The 15,487-nt window shown below is 40.4% G+C and overlaps 4 protein-coding genes across 4 annotated transcripts; 2 read left to right on the top strand and 2 right to left on the bottom strand.

Annotated features, from left to right (window-relative positions):
- The first annotated feature begins 2,868 nt into the window (after positions 1–2,868).
- On the top strand, positions 2,869–5,383 carry LOC114166535 (transcription factor bHLH18-like). Its single transcript, XM_028051284.1, has 4 exons — positions 2,869–3,088; positions 3,171–3,566; positions 3,805–4,179; positions 5,194–5,383. Exons 1-4 carry the CDS (start codon positions 2,945–2,947, stop codon positions 5,275–5,277), a joined length of 999 nt encoding a protein of 332 aa, XP_027907085.1. The 5' UTR covers positions 2,869–2,944; the 3' UTR covers positions 5,278–5,383.
- Positions 5,384–5,874: 491 nt separating this feature from the next.
- On the top strand, positions 5,875–9,479 carry LOC114167466. Its single transcript, XM_028052559.1, has 2 exons — positions 5,875–8,427; positions 8,502–9,479. The coding sequence occupies exons 1-2, from the start codon at positions 7,893–7,895 to the stop codon at positions 8,987–8,989; spliced, it is 1,023 nt and encodes a 340-aa protein (XP_027908360.1). The 5' UTR covers positions 5,875–7,892; the 3' UTR covers positions 8,990–9,479.
- A 628-nt stretch (positions 9,480–10,107) lies between these two features.
- On the bottom strand, positions 10,108–13,158 carry LOC114166928. The gene has a single exon (XM_028051815.1). The coding sequence runs from the start codon at positions 13,156–13,158 to the stop codon at positions 10,108–10,110; it is 3,051 nt and encodes a 1,016-aa protein (XP_027907616.1).
- Positions 13,159–13,257: 99 nt separating this feature from the next.
- On the bottom strand, positions 13,258–14,565 carry LOC114166927. The gene is made up of 2 exons (XM_028051813.1): positions 14,488–14,565; positions 13,258–14,265 (listed from the first exon to the last, which is right to left on the bottom strand). Exons 1-2 carry the CDS (start codon positions 14,563–14,565, stop codon positions 13,258–13,260), a joined length of 1,086 nt encoding a protein of 361 aa, XP_027907614.1.
- Between the last annotated feature and the right edge of the window lie 922 nt (positions 14,566–15,487).

Here is a 15,487-nt window from a genome sequence, read left to right as displayed (position 1 = left end):
TAAATTCTTCTCCAGCAGAGTTCATGTCAAAATCACTTAGAACATGCCAGTTTTGCCATGACTCATCATCCATTTGGTCCATCAACATGCAAAATGGCCGTAGTGCAGTTTATATATGGTTATGCTATTGATGGGAGATGCCCAAACTGAGCGATGTGGGACTCTTTTCAATGCCATTATTGGTCATTGATTGATAGCGTTTGATTAGAGTCAAGTATTGGTATTTTGAGAAAGACCATATATATGTGGCTAGGGATGATAAAAATATCCGCGCTCGCAGATATCCGCGGATAAAATTCACAGTGGATAATTATTAGCCACGGATATTTATTATTCGCAGGTAGTGGGTATTATAATACCTGCTTATAAACGGGTCGGGTACGGGTATTATACTATCCGTACCCGCGGGTACTCGTTACCCGCGAAAAATTAAAATTAAAATTTAATTTATATTTTATTAAGTTAAATTTATTTAAAATTAAAATTAACAGTATATTTTATTATGTCAAATTTAATTATAATTAAAATTTAATTTAATTTATATTTTATTTTTATAATTTTATATTAAAAAATTTATAAAATATATATTTTTTAAAATAATTACGGGTATCGGGTATCCACGAATACCCGCGGGTTTTAAAAATATTTGCGAATATTTTTTAAGCGGATACCCGCCGGGTAGCGGGCGGGTTTTTTTTTTTGCGGGTCGGGTTGCGGGTAGACACTATTCGTGCCTGACCCGACCCGTTACCATCCCTATATGTGGCTGAGGCTAAAGACACGACCCTCTCACTTTTCTGCTACAATGGCATTGCAATTTCATTTTGTAATTGTGCTGTAAATCAACGTAATTAAGAACAGTAATTATTTTCGTATGCAAGGTTGATCAGCCACTTTCCAAACATCAATCGTCCCAAGCTCCTCGTTCTATTAATTTTCCTTTGGATCGATCAATACTTGCATGGATAATCATAAATATAAACATTTAACATTTTTCAAGAACAATTTACTTAATAGAGATCATTATGACGACTTCTTCATTGCATTAGCTCATTTAAAATGCTAAACCATCAAAATTTGAACCTTTATATACCAAATCCAATGACAAATAAAAAAAATTCAAAATGAATTTTCATCATGAATTTGGAACCACAATTTTAAACCACACTTTATGCATATTCATGTAATTTTCATATGCGTAAGAAACCCAAATTTCAAAATCATACATAAATAGAGTATGGGTCGACTATGATACCAACGGAAGGAAATTACTAAGAAATAATAATTGTGCCTAAACACATGCTTTTACCCAAATGCATAGCACAATCATATATTAATCTTTATTGAACTCATAATTGAATTCATCATGAAAAATATGCAAAAGTGTACTTGAGTTTGTCATTGAGAATGATATGGATGATAAGATTAACCGTGTGTATGTGATTTTCCAAATGTGGAGGGCTTTAGGTATCGCTTTTGTTTTCATTGGATGAAGGGAAAACAAAAACTCTAATGTTACGAGATTGACAAGTATACCAAATCGCACAAGTAATAAAGTGAAAAATTCAAGTATCGTTTTCCAAAAAGTGACACTTGCAATTCATAACTCAAATTAGACAACAAATTTCACAAAAACAAAAATAAACCTTTTTTTTGTGTTTTTATAAAACACATGGTATGCAACAACATTGATAAAAGGATTAAATTTTGTGATTCAATTCAATGTTATTATATTTTGGTTAAAATACCTTTTTGGTCCTAATTTTCGTCAAATTTGTTCAATTGGGTCTTTTTTTGCTAACAATGTTAAAATCATTAATGGCCATGAACAATGATTGCCACGTGTCACTTCGTGTTTTTTTTATTTTTTTATTTTTTACTTTTTTTAAAGGTCCACGTGTCAACCCAGTAGCGTATCACGTGTCAAAGTCAATGTTCTATATCCAATTTAGTCCATATATTTATTATTTTTGTTCAATTTAGTCCCAATTTTGTTTAAAATTGACCAATTTTGTTCCTATCGAATATGTGACCAAATTTAATTTTTATATCAAAGTTATAATGATGTGAATTTTAATATATTATATAAAAATATTTAATAAAAAATGTGAATTTTAATATAAAAATTAAATTTGGTTTCAATTTGGAGAGAGACTAAATTGATTCATGTTAACAAAAATTTGGACTAAATTGAACAAAAATAACAAATATAGGGACCAAATTGAATATATAACATTGACTTTGACACGTGACACGCTACTGGGTTGACACGTGGACATTTAAAAAAATTTTAAAAAATAAAATAAAATAAAATAAATTAAAAAAAAAATTAAAAAAACCACGAAGTGACACGTGGCAGTCACTGTTTATAGCCGTTAATGATTTAAATGGTGTTAGCAAAAAAGGACCCAATTGAACAAAATTGACGAAAATTGAGACCTATTTGAACGTACAACCAAAACTATGACTTATCTGACAAAAGTTGACGAAAATTGGGACCAAAAATATATTTTAACCTTATATTTTTTACATTCTTTTATTACAAAGTGAGATGATAAAAGTGGATCAAAATTTGGCCCTTAGACAATTTAATTGGTTGAAATACATAAAAAAATATATATATCTGAAATCTAATTTACTATTTTTAGTACAAAATGCTCTAATCATTTAAACTTCGAAATCTTTTTCACAACAATCTTGTTCAACTTAGTAAAGTTAAACACTTATTTTGGTCCCAACACAACAACATGTTCATTTATAATAATATAAACCTTTTACTATTTTAATTACGGCTTTACAACATAATTACAAAATGAAATCGCAATGCCACTTGTAGCAGAAAAGTGAGAGGGTCGTGTCTTTAGCCTCAGCCACATATATATCGTCTTTCTCAAACTACCAATACTTTACTCTAATCAAACACTATATCAATCAATGACCAATAATGGCACCGAAAGGAGTCCCACATCGCTCAGTTTGGGCTTCTCCCCTCAACAGCATAACCATATATAAACTGCACTACAGCCATGTTCCAGGTTTGATGGACAAAATGGATGATGAGTCATGGCAAAGATGGGTTTCAATTTTGGTACGTAACATATGAAATATGGTATATAACCTAATACACAACCTTAGTTCCTAAAAATTGTTCTCTTTTGTTGTTTTTGCAGGAGGAAAGTGATTGGCATATTCTAAGTGATTTTGACATGAACTCTGTTGGAGAAGAATTTAACGGAGACAGTTCAATGGTTCCTGCAGAAGAGTCATGCAAAAAAAGCAATTTTTCATCTTTGGAAGAGAACATGCCAAGTCTCACACAACATGCTTCTCCTCAGAAACCAAAGTCTTGTGTTCTGTCGTTTGAGGATTCCACTTCAAAGAAAACAACATGCAAACATGTTGGTGACAACTCAAAGCAGCAGACAGAAGAAAAAAGCAGAAAACCCCTCAAGAGGGAAAGAAACTCTTCTCAGACACTTGATCACATAATGGCTGAGAGAAAAAGGAGAGAGAATATCACCAAAATGTTCATCGCTCTTTCTGCCCTTATTCCTGGCTTGAAAAAGGTTATCAGATCATTCACTTTTTATCTATTTTCACAGAGTTCAGATTCTCTACCGAGTCTTTTTATGTTATTTTCTATTGAACATTAAAAATACAGTATGCTAATACTTTAAAAGATCTTTTTGAAAACATAGTAGATGAACAGTACAGAAAAATCCAGCAAATGATATAGATTGTTCAATAGGTGCAAAGATGATTTTGCTTTGCATGAATGTTCAATTTTTCTGAACATGTGTGTAGACGGACAAGGTTTCTGTTCTTACCAAGGCTATAGAATACGTGAAGTGTCTTGAGCAGCGTGTGAAAGATTTGGAGAAAGAGAAAGAGAAGAGGAAGATAGAATCAGAAGGGTGCATGAAAGTGAGGAAAAGCAACATGGTTGGTTATGAGTTTTCATATGAAGGTGGTGATGATGATGATAAAGCAACGAAGAAATGTTGGAAGGTTGAAGCAAGAGTAGCAGGAAAAGATGTGCTGATCAGAGTAACGTGTGAGATGAAAAGGAACATTGTGCAGAATGTAATGGCGAAGCTTCAAGCTCATAATCTTTCTGTTGTTTGCAGCAATGTTTTGCCTTTTGGGAATTCTGCTCTCACCATTACCAGCATTGCTGAGGTATGCATTCTCTTCGTATGATCACACACGTTATGAATATACCAGTTTCGTTGTTTCGACATTAAAGAAAGCATATATGTGTCAGTAGTGTTTTTGTTTTATCTTCATACATGCATCTCATTATTTTGGCATGCCTAGTTTTGCTTTCAAGTTTCAGTTTCATGTGATTTCAGTTTCATCTGAATATCGGGTTAAATATGTTGTTAGTCTCTAATTTTCAGTGAAAATTAGAAAGGAAAAATGATTTTTTATTACTAAATTTTGACAATTTTCTCTTACAATCTTATGTGGCATATTTTAAGTGGTTTTCCATTTTTTCTATTTTCTCCTTCTCAATATTTCAAAATCACTTAAAAAATGACATATCATATTGTAAGAGAAAGTTGTCAAAATTTAGTAGTCAAAATATCATTATCCAATTAGAAATGGAAAATGATTTTTAGGGTTTAGGGTTTACTTCGAAACTTTGAACTAATTTAGTCTCCAAACTTTATAAATGTGTGTATTTAGTCCTTTTAATCACATTTTTTTAAGTTTATTTGACATTTCAAACGTGTTTCATGGTACTATTTGAATTGTTTACATCGTTTAACTCATTTTCACTTCAATATTAGTTGAGAAACGCGTTTAAAACGTCAAACATGCTTAACAAAATTTGATTAAAATGACTAAATTCATCCAGCTTTTAAAGATGAGAGACTAAATTGGTCCAAAATTTCGAAGATCAACTAATTTTAATTTTAAATAAAAATTAAGAGATAAAAAATATATTTAATCGTTAATTATTTTAAGATATTTGCTAAGAATAATTACAATCACGTGATGTCTTCTTGCCAACACTTACATGTTACGATATATAGAATAAATTAGTATGTTGTTTGTAAGAATAAGAATATTTATTTACCTAGTTATTATCTTTGTCACCTTTACATGCTTATCACATGGAACATTAAAATAATAATATAGTGTTATGCATGGACCATGATGTAAATAAATGATTGTCTCATGTTGCAGATGAACCCTAAAGTCACCATGAAAGTGGACAACTTAGTGAAAACGTTGACAGAAGATTTGTCCAAGTGCTGTAACCTGCAATAATAAATAATGAGCCAAACTTAAAAATGCATTATCAGCAGTTTCCAAACGACACTTTTTGCATTTTATCAATCATTTTAAGAAAGAAATAGTGTTGCTATGCATGATAGTTTATGCTTTTGGCCATCTTCACGAATATTCATTATTATGGAAAACAAGAGATTTTTTGTTTATTTACAATATTTGTATTGAAAGATTGCATCTTGTATTGTACATGCATCATTATTAAAAAAAATTATATTTCCTCCTAATTTTGTTTTGAAGTTTTTTTTTTTAAAAAATACTTATAAATTTTGTTATAAAAAGAAATTTGAAAAAAATTGTTGCCAGTTTTTTTAAAATATTTTGTATAAAACACTTTTCGAAACAAATTTTACAGGAAATACTTGCGAATTTTATAATTTTGTAGGAAATAATTACCCACAAAGGAATTATTTACTAATTAAAATTCTTAAAAAAAATAGTAAGAAAAAGTTTTTTCTTACAATTTTTTTTAACAAATTTGCAAGCAAAATTTCATATAATATGAAAATTATTAGTAGTACATATTTTCTCCCCCAATATATTGCGATTTAAAAATGCTTCACAAAAATCAACTATTACTATTACCAAATATTATAATATTGTTTTCATTAATTTCTTACACCTAATGATCATTTTCTCTTATTCTATATTTTCATGTTTTTTTAAGACAAAAATTATTTAACTTTGAGTAGGTGGAAATTGAATAAAATATTTTTTCTCATATTGTTAGAACTTCTTTAATTCGTGGACAAAGAACATAATATGATCTATTCATGATCAAATTGGTGAGTAATGATTCACTTTTCATAAAGATCACATCAATATCCTACTTGAAACAAATTTAAAATTATTTTTTAAATTTGATGTGTTTAACGCAATCTATTCATTTTTTTTGTCTTTATGTCCAAAAAAACAATTGGGTCTCATAATTTTCTCTCTTCATCTCTTCTTTTTAGACTAAACAACCAAAATTAGTTACCTTTTTCACTTTCTCTTTATTACACTAAAGCTTACTTAATAGATGACTTTGAAGATGAGAAAAAAAAATTGTTTGAAAGGGTAACTGTACCTGATTGGTATTATTTCGGTGCGAAATCAGACGATCTCAAGCACCCTCTGTTCCTCCCTAGACTTCTCCTGGATCTCCCTACCGTCTGCACTCCGGGAGTGGGGGTACCTGCAGGCACTCCGATGCTCAAGTTAGAGAGAGATTATGGGGTGTAGTAGGTTAGTGAGAAAAGCGTACCTTTACCTGTTCACTAGGCCTTAATTTATACTAATTTCTTAATGGACCTGTTATTAATATTTGCGGGCCGTTTGTATTTGAGGATCGATTCCTTCCCTTTCTGACTGAAGTTGCACGCATCGGTTCTTTCCTTATTGGCTGGAATTGTTCTTATGTGCCTTTAATAAAGATCAGTTTTTTCCATTCTAAGATTTGTCCGTCTGTACTTTTGTCAAAGATCCACTCCTTCCTTTTTGGGGTTTGGCCGTCTGTACTTCTCACATATCAACTCCTTCACTATTGGGGTTTGGTCGTCTGTTCTTCTCAAATATCAACTCCTTCCGTCTGTACTTCTCACATATCAACTCCTTCCTTCTGTACTTCTCACATATCACTTCCTTCATTTTTGGGGTTTGATTGCATGCTGCCCCTCTGTAACACATGTTCCGCCTGCTACCCCTTGGGCCGGGGTGTACTCGGCCAAGAGGGCCGGGGAGTACACGGCCACTACGCTTATTGGGCTGCCAGCGTTGCGCTGGATCCAAGCCCCCGCGGTTGGGCCATCACATGGGGACGCTCCTACCTGGGCCGGGATGATCCCGGCCAGTTTCCCTTTGTTGGGCCGGGAAGTACCCGGCCATACACTAACACCAGCCCCCCTAGGCTCGTAGTGAACAAAGTTCACAAGAGGCTATGATGTGTTGCCTTTGGAAATGGTGTTGAGGCGTCCCCAACCACCTGTGTTTATGATACTTGTTTTAATTATGGGGAAAGGGAAAGTATTTAACTTGGCTCGTCGTTCGAGGCTGTCTTGTCATAATAATGAGATGGTTTAGGTGGGGAGTTTTAAAGGAGATGTGCCGACAATCGTTGGATGGAACGAGATCTCATGGTGATGAAGGGGTTACTTTTGTGAGAGTGGTCCACTATAAATAGAGGTGAGGTCTTGATGTTGTGAGGCAAAGGATTCATTTAGGAAGTGAGCCACCACCAGCCGAGCCTTTCCTGTCTACGCCATCCCAGGTATGTCGTCCTCCTCTGCTTATTATCTTTCCAATAGGCATAGCGATTCTGAGGAGGAGGGGACCATGTCTGACTCCCCGTGTAGTGATAGTGTGCAGAGGGACGATGAGGACTCTGTGGGTGCCGAGGAGTTCTCGGCCTGCGTCACCCGGGGTACGAGTGGGTAGATCCCCGGGTGAAACTCCCTTTGTCTAGGTTTAGTAAATCTGCCACCATAGTTGATTTTCGTAAGAAGTATGATATTCTAGCTGATACAGTAGACGATCGTATTATTAGTGTAAAGCGAGCCAGGAGTGGGGATAATGTGTGTCACGGTCGAGAAGGTCATTCGCGTGACTTTTTCTACATGTACTCTACCTTAGTCTCTGATTTGCATGTGCGTCTTCCCTTCGATGACTTTACAATGGGAGTGCTACGGGTGCTGAATGTACCACCCACCCAGCTGCATCCTAATAGTTGGGCGTCCCTTCAAGCGTTCCGACTGGTCTGTCGAGTGTTCCATTTGAGACCCTCCCCGCAGGTTTTCTTGCAGTACTACTGTACGCATCCGGGGGATCTGATTAGTTGGTTGTCTCTAGTGGGTCAAAGTCACCAGTGTTTACTTGCGTCTTATACGCAATCTTTTAAAAGGTTTAAGACTAGTTTCTTTAAGGTAGTCATTCGGTCCGCTGGGGCTAGATATTTTTACTTTGAAAATGGCGAGCCCAAATTCTCGTTCTACTGGACCAAACATCCCACCCCCTATCGAGTTTGGCCGAGAGCATCCCTTACCCAGGAGGATCTGTATATGCTATCTTATTTGGACCAATTGCCCAAGAAACTCTCCTCCAAGAAAATTATTGGTGTGTTTAGTTCCTCTCGTCCGCGCGATGACCTTTTCGGTATGTATGTTCGTCTGACTCCCCCTAGAGATGCATCTGGTATGTTTGGACTAACGCTTATTTCTTTTTTGCAGATATCATGGCTGCTGTTGGTCCTTCTAGCAAAGAAGTGTTTCTGGAACTGAGGAGGAAAAAGCTAGAGGAGAAGAAGAGGAAAGGAGGTGAGAGTGCTAGCCATGTTCCCGTGGAGATGACTTCCCAAAAGGGCGACCTGATGCCTCCTGCCGCGGCGAAGAAGAAAAGCAAGCGTAGGGATTGTACCGCAAGGCCGAGTACTCCCCGATCATCCTCCCCCAAGAAGTCTCGAGGCACTTTCTCTGCTGATGGCGCGGCTGACGCTTTGTCTGCGATGTTTGATGCGCAACTCAAAATCAACCAAGGCATAGAGGTTTCCTTATCATCGGAGGAGGCTGAGATTGTTTCAGCCATGCGTCCTGAGATTGTGCTATATGCGCTGAATGAATTTCATGCCAGGGCGATGGTGATGGGTCGCCATCTGAACATAGTGCTAAGCCAACTACCAAAGACAAGCAAACTGGCTGCTGAAATAGAGAGTTTATAGAGGGAATTAGCTGAGGCCAATAACATGAGGCAAGAGGTTTCACTTCAGTTGGGAAGTGTGAAAAATGAGCGATCTCAACTGCTAGCAGAGCGTAATGTCTTGAAGACGCGCTGCAGGGATTTCGAGAAGAAAGATGAGGATTCCCAGGCGGCCTTGGAGCGTCTAGAGGAGGAGCTGGCGATTGAGAAGAGGGATAACGCTGAGAAAGCTGGCCGGATTTACCAGTTGGAGGGGTACGTGATGTCCCAGCATGAGGAAGGTTTTCACAAGGTCCTGTGCCAGGCTGCTCACTATTTTAACTTTGACGCGGGAGATGGCGTTTTAATATTGATGAGAATGTGTACCAAGATTCCGTCATAGCTGTGGAGGACATCCCTGCTGCTGGGCAACAAAAACCTACTGCTTCCCCCGAGGATTGATATGTTATTTTGTATTTTCTAGTTTTTAGAAACTATTTGTCGAGCTTTGATTTTCTACTTGTTGGACATGTATTAACACACATTGTATGTTTGGATGTTATGCTTCAAACTTTCTTTTAGATTTTTGTGTTTGCATCTGCTGCTTGTGCCTCTTTGTATGTCGCTAGCCATTTGTATTTGCAGGTGAAGGTGAGATGTGCTCGGCCACTTTTGGCCATGATGTGGCAGGCCACCTTTGGCCGAGATGTACTTGGCCGCTCCTGGCCGGGATGTACTCGGGCACTTCTGGCCAGGATTGCATTTTCTTTTAGGTCGTCTGCTCCTTAAGCTTTTGTATGGTTGCGTATTATCTTAGGTTTTGCGTGTATGGGGGGATCATCTAGGGCGATGAAGCTTCCTTTCCCATTGGTATAGGTATGGGGGGATCATCTAGTTCGATGAAGCTTCCTTTCCCATGAGAGAGTGCAAGATTTTAACTGTTTGTTGCGCTTGATCGGGATACATGCGTGTGTTGACAATAGATAAGATAATTATAGGATAATAATGAAATAATCAAGCTTTATTTATGACTATGATGCCTCGTTAAAACCTTCTTGACCAAAAACCCTCCTTAGGAAAAAAAATCAAGGTAGGAAAGAGTACATCATTTATTGCGCAATCGAAATCACAAAAGAGTCTGGAAAATAAATGTTTGACAAACTAACTGTTATAAAACTTGAGATGTGAGGCGTTCCAGGTGGTCGGGACAGGGGCACCAGATAGGTGCTCCAACCTGTATGCGCCGTTTCCCACAGCTTCATTGATTCGAAATGGCCCTTCCCAATTGGGCGAGAACTTCCCTTCATGCTTCCGGGCGGCACTTGCCATACGCCATACTAGATCTCCCTGGTGAAAAGATCGGGGTTTGACTTTAGTATTATAGCGGCACTGGGCCCTTAGTTTGGATGCCTCCTCCCGAATGCGCACTTGATCTCGGAGCTCTTGAACCAGGTCCAAGCTTGTTAGCATGCTTTCTTCATTAAGACGCATGTCGAACAGGCGGCTCCGTAAAGAGGGCTCTCCAATCTTGACCAGGATCATTGCGTCTACTCCATATGCTAAGCAGTAGGGTGTCTCTTGTGTTGTTGACTGCGGGGTGAAGCGATAAGCCCATAAGACTTCTAATAACTCGTCAGCCCACTTTCCTTTGGCATCTCCCAACCTCTTCTTAAGTTCTCGCAGTATGACCTTGTTTGCTGCTTCGTCTTGCCCATTTGTTTGTGGGTGCTCAACTGAGCTGGTTATATGTTGTATATGGAGTCCCCTATAGAACTGGGCTAACCCCTTGTCGATAAACTGTCTACCATTATCTGTTATGACGATGCTTGGTATGCCGAACCTGCACACTATATTCTTCAAGACAAATTTTTGTACCTGCTGGGCCGTGATCAAGGCCAGTGGCTCCGCCTCAATCCATTTAGTGAAGTAGTCTATAGCTACCAATAAGAACTTTACCTGACCTTTCCCTGGGCTGAAGGACCCTAGAATATCCATGTCCCACTTGGCGAAAGGCCAAGGGGAGGTAATACCGTGCAACTCCCCTGACTTGAGATGTATCATGTTACCATGCTGTTGGCATTGGGTGCACTTCCTTACGTACTTCTCGCAGTCTTCTTTGACAGTCGGCCAATAGTATCCTGCTCGTAATACCCGAGCTGCCATGGTTCGGGATCCTGAATGTAAGCCACAAATCCCCGTGTGTAACTCCTCCATAATATACTGGGCTTGGCGGTTTGTGACGCATTTTAACAGAGGGTTGGAGAAGTCTTGTTTGTACAATTCTTCACCAACCAAAGTGAACCGAGAAGCTTTCTTACGCATGATGGGGTCATCAATTCCGTCCGTGTCGCCGTGTTGAATGAACTGTATAATAAGAGTCATCCACTCTTCCTCTTCTTGTGCGACTGTCTTAGTAGTATTGCATTCTGCCAAAGTTACAGTAGGACGGTCGAGCGTGGCATGGATCATTGTATGATGTTGTCCCTTTACTTTGGTAGTTGCCAACTTCGAGAGCAAGTCGGCTCTAGAATTTTGGGCTTTATCAACATGCTTTACGCTTGCTATTCTGAATCTGTTCAACATGCCCTGCACAACGTGATAATATCGTAATAGGAGGGGGTCCTTTACCTGGAAAGTGTCGTCCAAGTGTCTTACGATCAGCTGAGAATCCGTTCGGCATGTCACCGTATCTGCTCCCATGTCTGCTGCGAGGGTCAACCCTGCTATTAATGCTTCATATTCTGCCTGATTGTTAGAGGGTTTAAAACCAAAGCGCAAAGCTTGCTCGAGTAATAAATCATTCGGTCCTTGCAAAACAATCCCAGCACCCCCACCTTTCACGTTTGAGGAGCCATCCACCGACAGGATCCAACCTTCCTCGCGCATGTCAGGATCTCTTGCTAATTCATTGACAAAGTCTGCCAGGCATTGTCCCTTGATCGACCCTCGAGCTTCACATCGAAGATGATACTCAGATAGTTCTACGGACCACCCAACCATTCGGCCGGCGAGGTCAGGTCGCCTCAAGACTTTGTGTATTGGGTAGTCAGACTTGACTATTACCTCGTTTCCCTGAAAGTATGATCGTAGTCGTCTGGTTGTTATCACAAGTGCTAGGATTACCTTTTCCACTGTCTGGTAGCGCAGTTCTGCATCGTGTAGGGCTTTGCTGATAAAGTATACGGGTCGTTGGTCCCCCGCCTGATCTTGTACAATGGCCGCGCTAATAGCATTGGTAGAGATGGCCAGATATACTAACAGGGGTTTCCCCTTGCTAGGCTTCTGTAGTACTGGGGGAGAAGACAAATACTCCTTCAACGCTTGGAAAGATTGCTTGCAAGCCTCATCCCATACTAATTTTTGCGCTTTTTTCATGAGCCTAAGCATCGGCTGGATTCTTTCTGCTAACTTAGGCATAAAATGTGATAACGCAGTTAGCCTCCCTACCAATCTTTGTATCTCCTTGATGTTGGTTGGACTCCTCATGTTAACAACTGCTTGACACTTGTCGGGATTGGCCTCTATTCCCCTGTGGGTTAACATGAAACCCAGGAATTTTCCGTCTGCAACACTGAAAACACACTTTTCTGGATTCAGTCTCATGTCATACTTCCGTACAGCTGCCAAGACCTCGTCCAAATCTTTGACGTGTTGCTCGAGTGAATCTGACATGACTACCATGTCGTCGACGTAGACCTCCATACACCTTTCGATGAGATGACGAAACACCTTGTCCATCAGCCGCTGGTATGTGGCTCCAGCATTTTTTAGTCCAAAAGGCATGACTTCATAGTAGAAGTTAGCTTCTTCCGTGATGAACGCCGTTTTTTCTTTGTTAGGAGGATACATTGGGATCTGATTGTACCCAGAGTACGCGTCCCAAAAACTAAGCACCCTGTGTCCAGCTGCACCGTCTACCAATCTATCGATGCTTGGGAGAGGGTACGTGTCTTTAGGGCACGCCTTGTTGAGGTTGGTGTAGTCTGTACACATCCGCCATTTGCCATTTTCCTTTTTTACCAACACTACGTTGGCCAGCCAGGTCGTGTAGGTGGCCTCCTTGATGAAGCCTGCTGAAATTAACTTATGTACTTCCGCTTTGGCTGCCTCCCTATTTTCTCCCCCCATCTTTCTTCTTTTCTGTGCAACAGGCCGAGCTTCCCGAAGAATAGACAACTTGTGACTGGCTACTCTTAGGTCGATGTCTGGCATGTCGACCGCGCTCCAGGCGAACAAATCAACGTAGCCTTTTGTGTTCACTCGCTCCCCTACGAAGCCCACGATCGGCTCTGAGTATTGCTGGATCTCCCCTTATGGAATTTTCAGTTTTCTGAGAGTGCCCCAGTATAGGATGTCCACTGAACTACCCGGGTCCACCAGGGTTTTCCTGATCGCGAAGTCCTCGATCTCTACTGATATCACCATTGGGTCGTCATGCTGGTGGTCGATCGCTTGGAAATCGTCGTCTCGAAACGTGATGGGTGGCATGTGCCGTCTGGGACATACTATCACGGCATTGACACTCTGAATCGCTCGCACATACTTCTTCCTTGCAAACGTAGTGGCTCCACCTCCTGCGAAGCCTCCTGAAATGTAATTAATTACTCCCCTCAGTGGCATTTCTCTCGTATCCCGCTCATCATCTTTTTTGGGTTCGGCCCTTTTGCGGGTGCCCTCTCCTTCCCTCTTTCGGTACCCTGACGTCCTTCGTGGTTGCTCCTTGTAGCGTTTTTCTCGTTCTCCCCTTGAAGAGAATCCCCCGCCTTCCCATTTTACGAATATTCTTAGGTGTTCGGCCTGTATCAGTTCCTCGATTTTGTCTTTCAAGGTAAAACATTCCTTTGTTGTATGCCCACAATTTCGGTGATACCGACAATGCTTAGTGGTATCGACGTTCGGGGGAGTCGGGGCCCTTTGAGGGGCTGTTATTAGATCGGTGTTCAGTGCTTCTTCCAGAATTCTGGCTCTGTTGGACAGGAGGGGCGTGTACCCGCTGTGTTTCGGCTGCCTAGAGTCTTTGAACCTGTGGCCGGATTGGGATGCTAACGTTCGCTCTCTATCATGGTGCCTTTTCTCCTGTGCGTCCGGTCGAGTTGTATTGCGGAATTCTTTCAATTCCTCCATCTGCATGAATTTGGTGGCCTTGGTCCGAAGCTCATCCAGATTGTTCACGGGCTTCTTGCATAGACTGTCAACGAAAGGGCAAGGCTTTAGTGCTGTGATGAGGTGATGCATGGCGACCTCAGGATTTAAATTAGAGATATTCAAGGATATCTTCCCAAATCGCTCCATAAACTCCCGCAGAGACTCTCCTTTTTCCTGTCGTATATTTACCAATGCCAGAGAAGTAAGGTGGTGTGACTTACTAGTGGCAAACTGTATGCCGAAACGGGTGGCCAACGTATCGAAACAGTCGATAGAGTTTGGTGGTAATCATGTGAACCAATTGAGTGCAGGCCCTTTTAGGGATGTTGGGAAAACACGACAGAGGATTGCGTCGTCCGAAGTATACAATCCTGCCTAGGTGGTGAAGACGTCCACGTGCTCCTCCGGATCAGTAGTGCCATCATACTGGCTCATAGTCAACCCCTTCCAACGCGCGGGAAGTTCCACTTCCATGATCCCGTCCACGAAGGGGTGGCGTATGGCTGCTCTGGGCCTTGCTTCTGTTTGGTTGGTGGTGGTTTGCGCTCGGGACTCGTCTCGTCCGGTACCATCCCCTCTCTCTTCATTGCTACGGGATTCCTCCCTGTGGGGGGGATTCTGCTCAATTTACGCTCGCATCCGCTGGTTCTCCTCTCTTAGGGCATTCAATTCTTCCTGGTTCTTGCGCCTTAATTCTTCCAACTGGCAGTTCATCTCTCGTTGCATCTCTGCTGCTACTGAATTATGATCGACTGCTGCTCTTGTCGACACCATCCTACTTGAGAATTGTCTGGCCCCACAGTGGGCGCCAATTGTACCTGATTGGTACTATTTCGGTGCGAAACCAGACGATCTCAAGCACCCTCTGTGTCGAACCTCCTCCTATTCCTCCCTAGACTCCTCCTGGATCTCCCTGCCGTCTGCACTCCGGGTTGGGGGTACCTGCAGGCACTCCGACGCTCAAGTTAGAGAGAGATTGATATGGAGTGTAGTAGGTTAATGAGAAAAGCGTACCTTTACCTGTTCACTAGGCCTTAATTTATACTAATTTCTTAATGAACCTGTTATTAATATTTGCGGGCCGTTTGTATTTGAGGATCGATTCCTTCCCTTTCCGACTGAGGTTGCACGCATCGGTTCTTTCCCTTTCCCTTTAATAAAGATCAATTCTTTCCATTCTAAGGTTTGTCCGTCTGTACTTTTGTCAAAGATCCACTCCTTCCTTTTTGGGGTTTGAACGTCTGTACTTCTCACATATCAACTCCTTCCTTTTTGGGGTTTGGCCGTCTGTACTTCTCAAATATCAACTCCTTCCGTCTGTACTTCTCACATATCAACTCCTTCCTTCTGTACTTCTCACATATCACTTCCTTCTTTTTTGGGGTTTGATTGCATG

This window comes from Vigna unguiculata, chromosome 10, assembly GCF_004118075.2.
Source record: "Vigna unguiculata cultivar IT97K-499-35 chromosome 10, ASM411807v1, whole genome shotgun sequence".
NCBI classification, from domain to species: domain Eukaryota; kingdom Viridiplantae; phylum Streptophyta; class Magnoliopsida; order Fabales; family Fabaceae; genus Vigna; species Vigna unguiculata.
The sequence above is the reverse complement of the archived record's forward strand: the minus strand, read 5'-3'. Positions and strand labels throughout refer to the sequence as shown.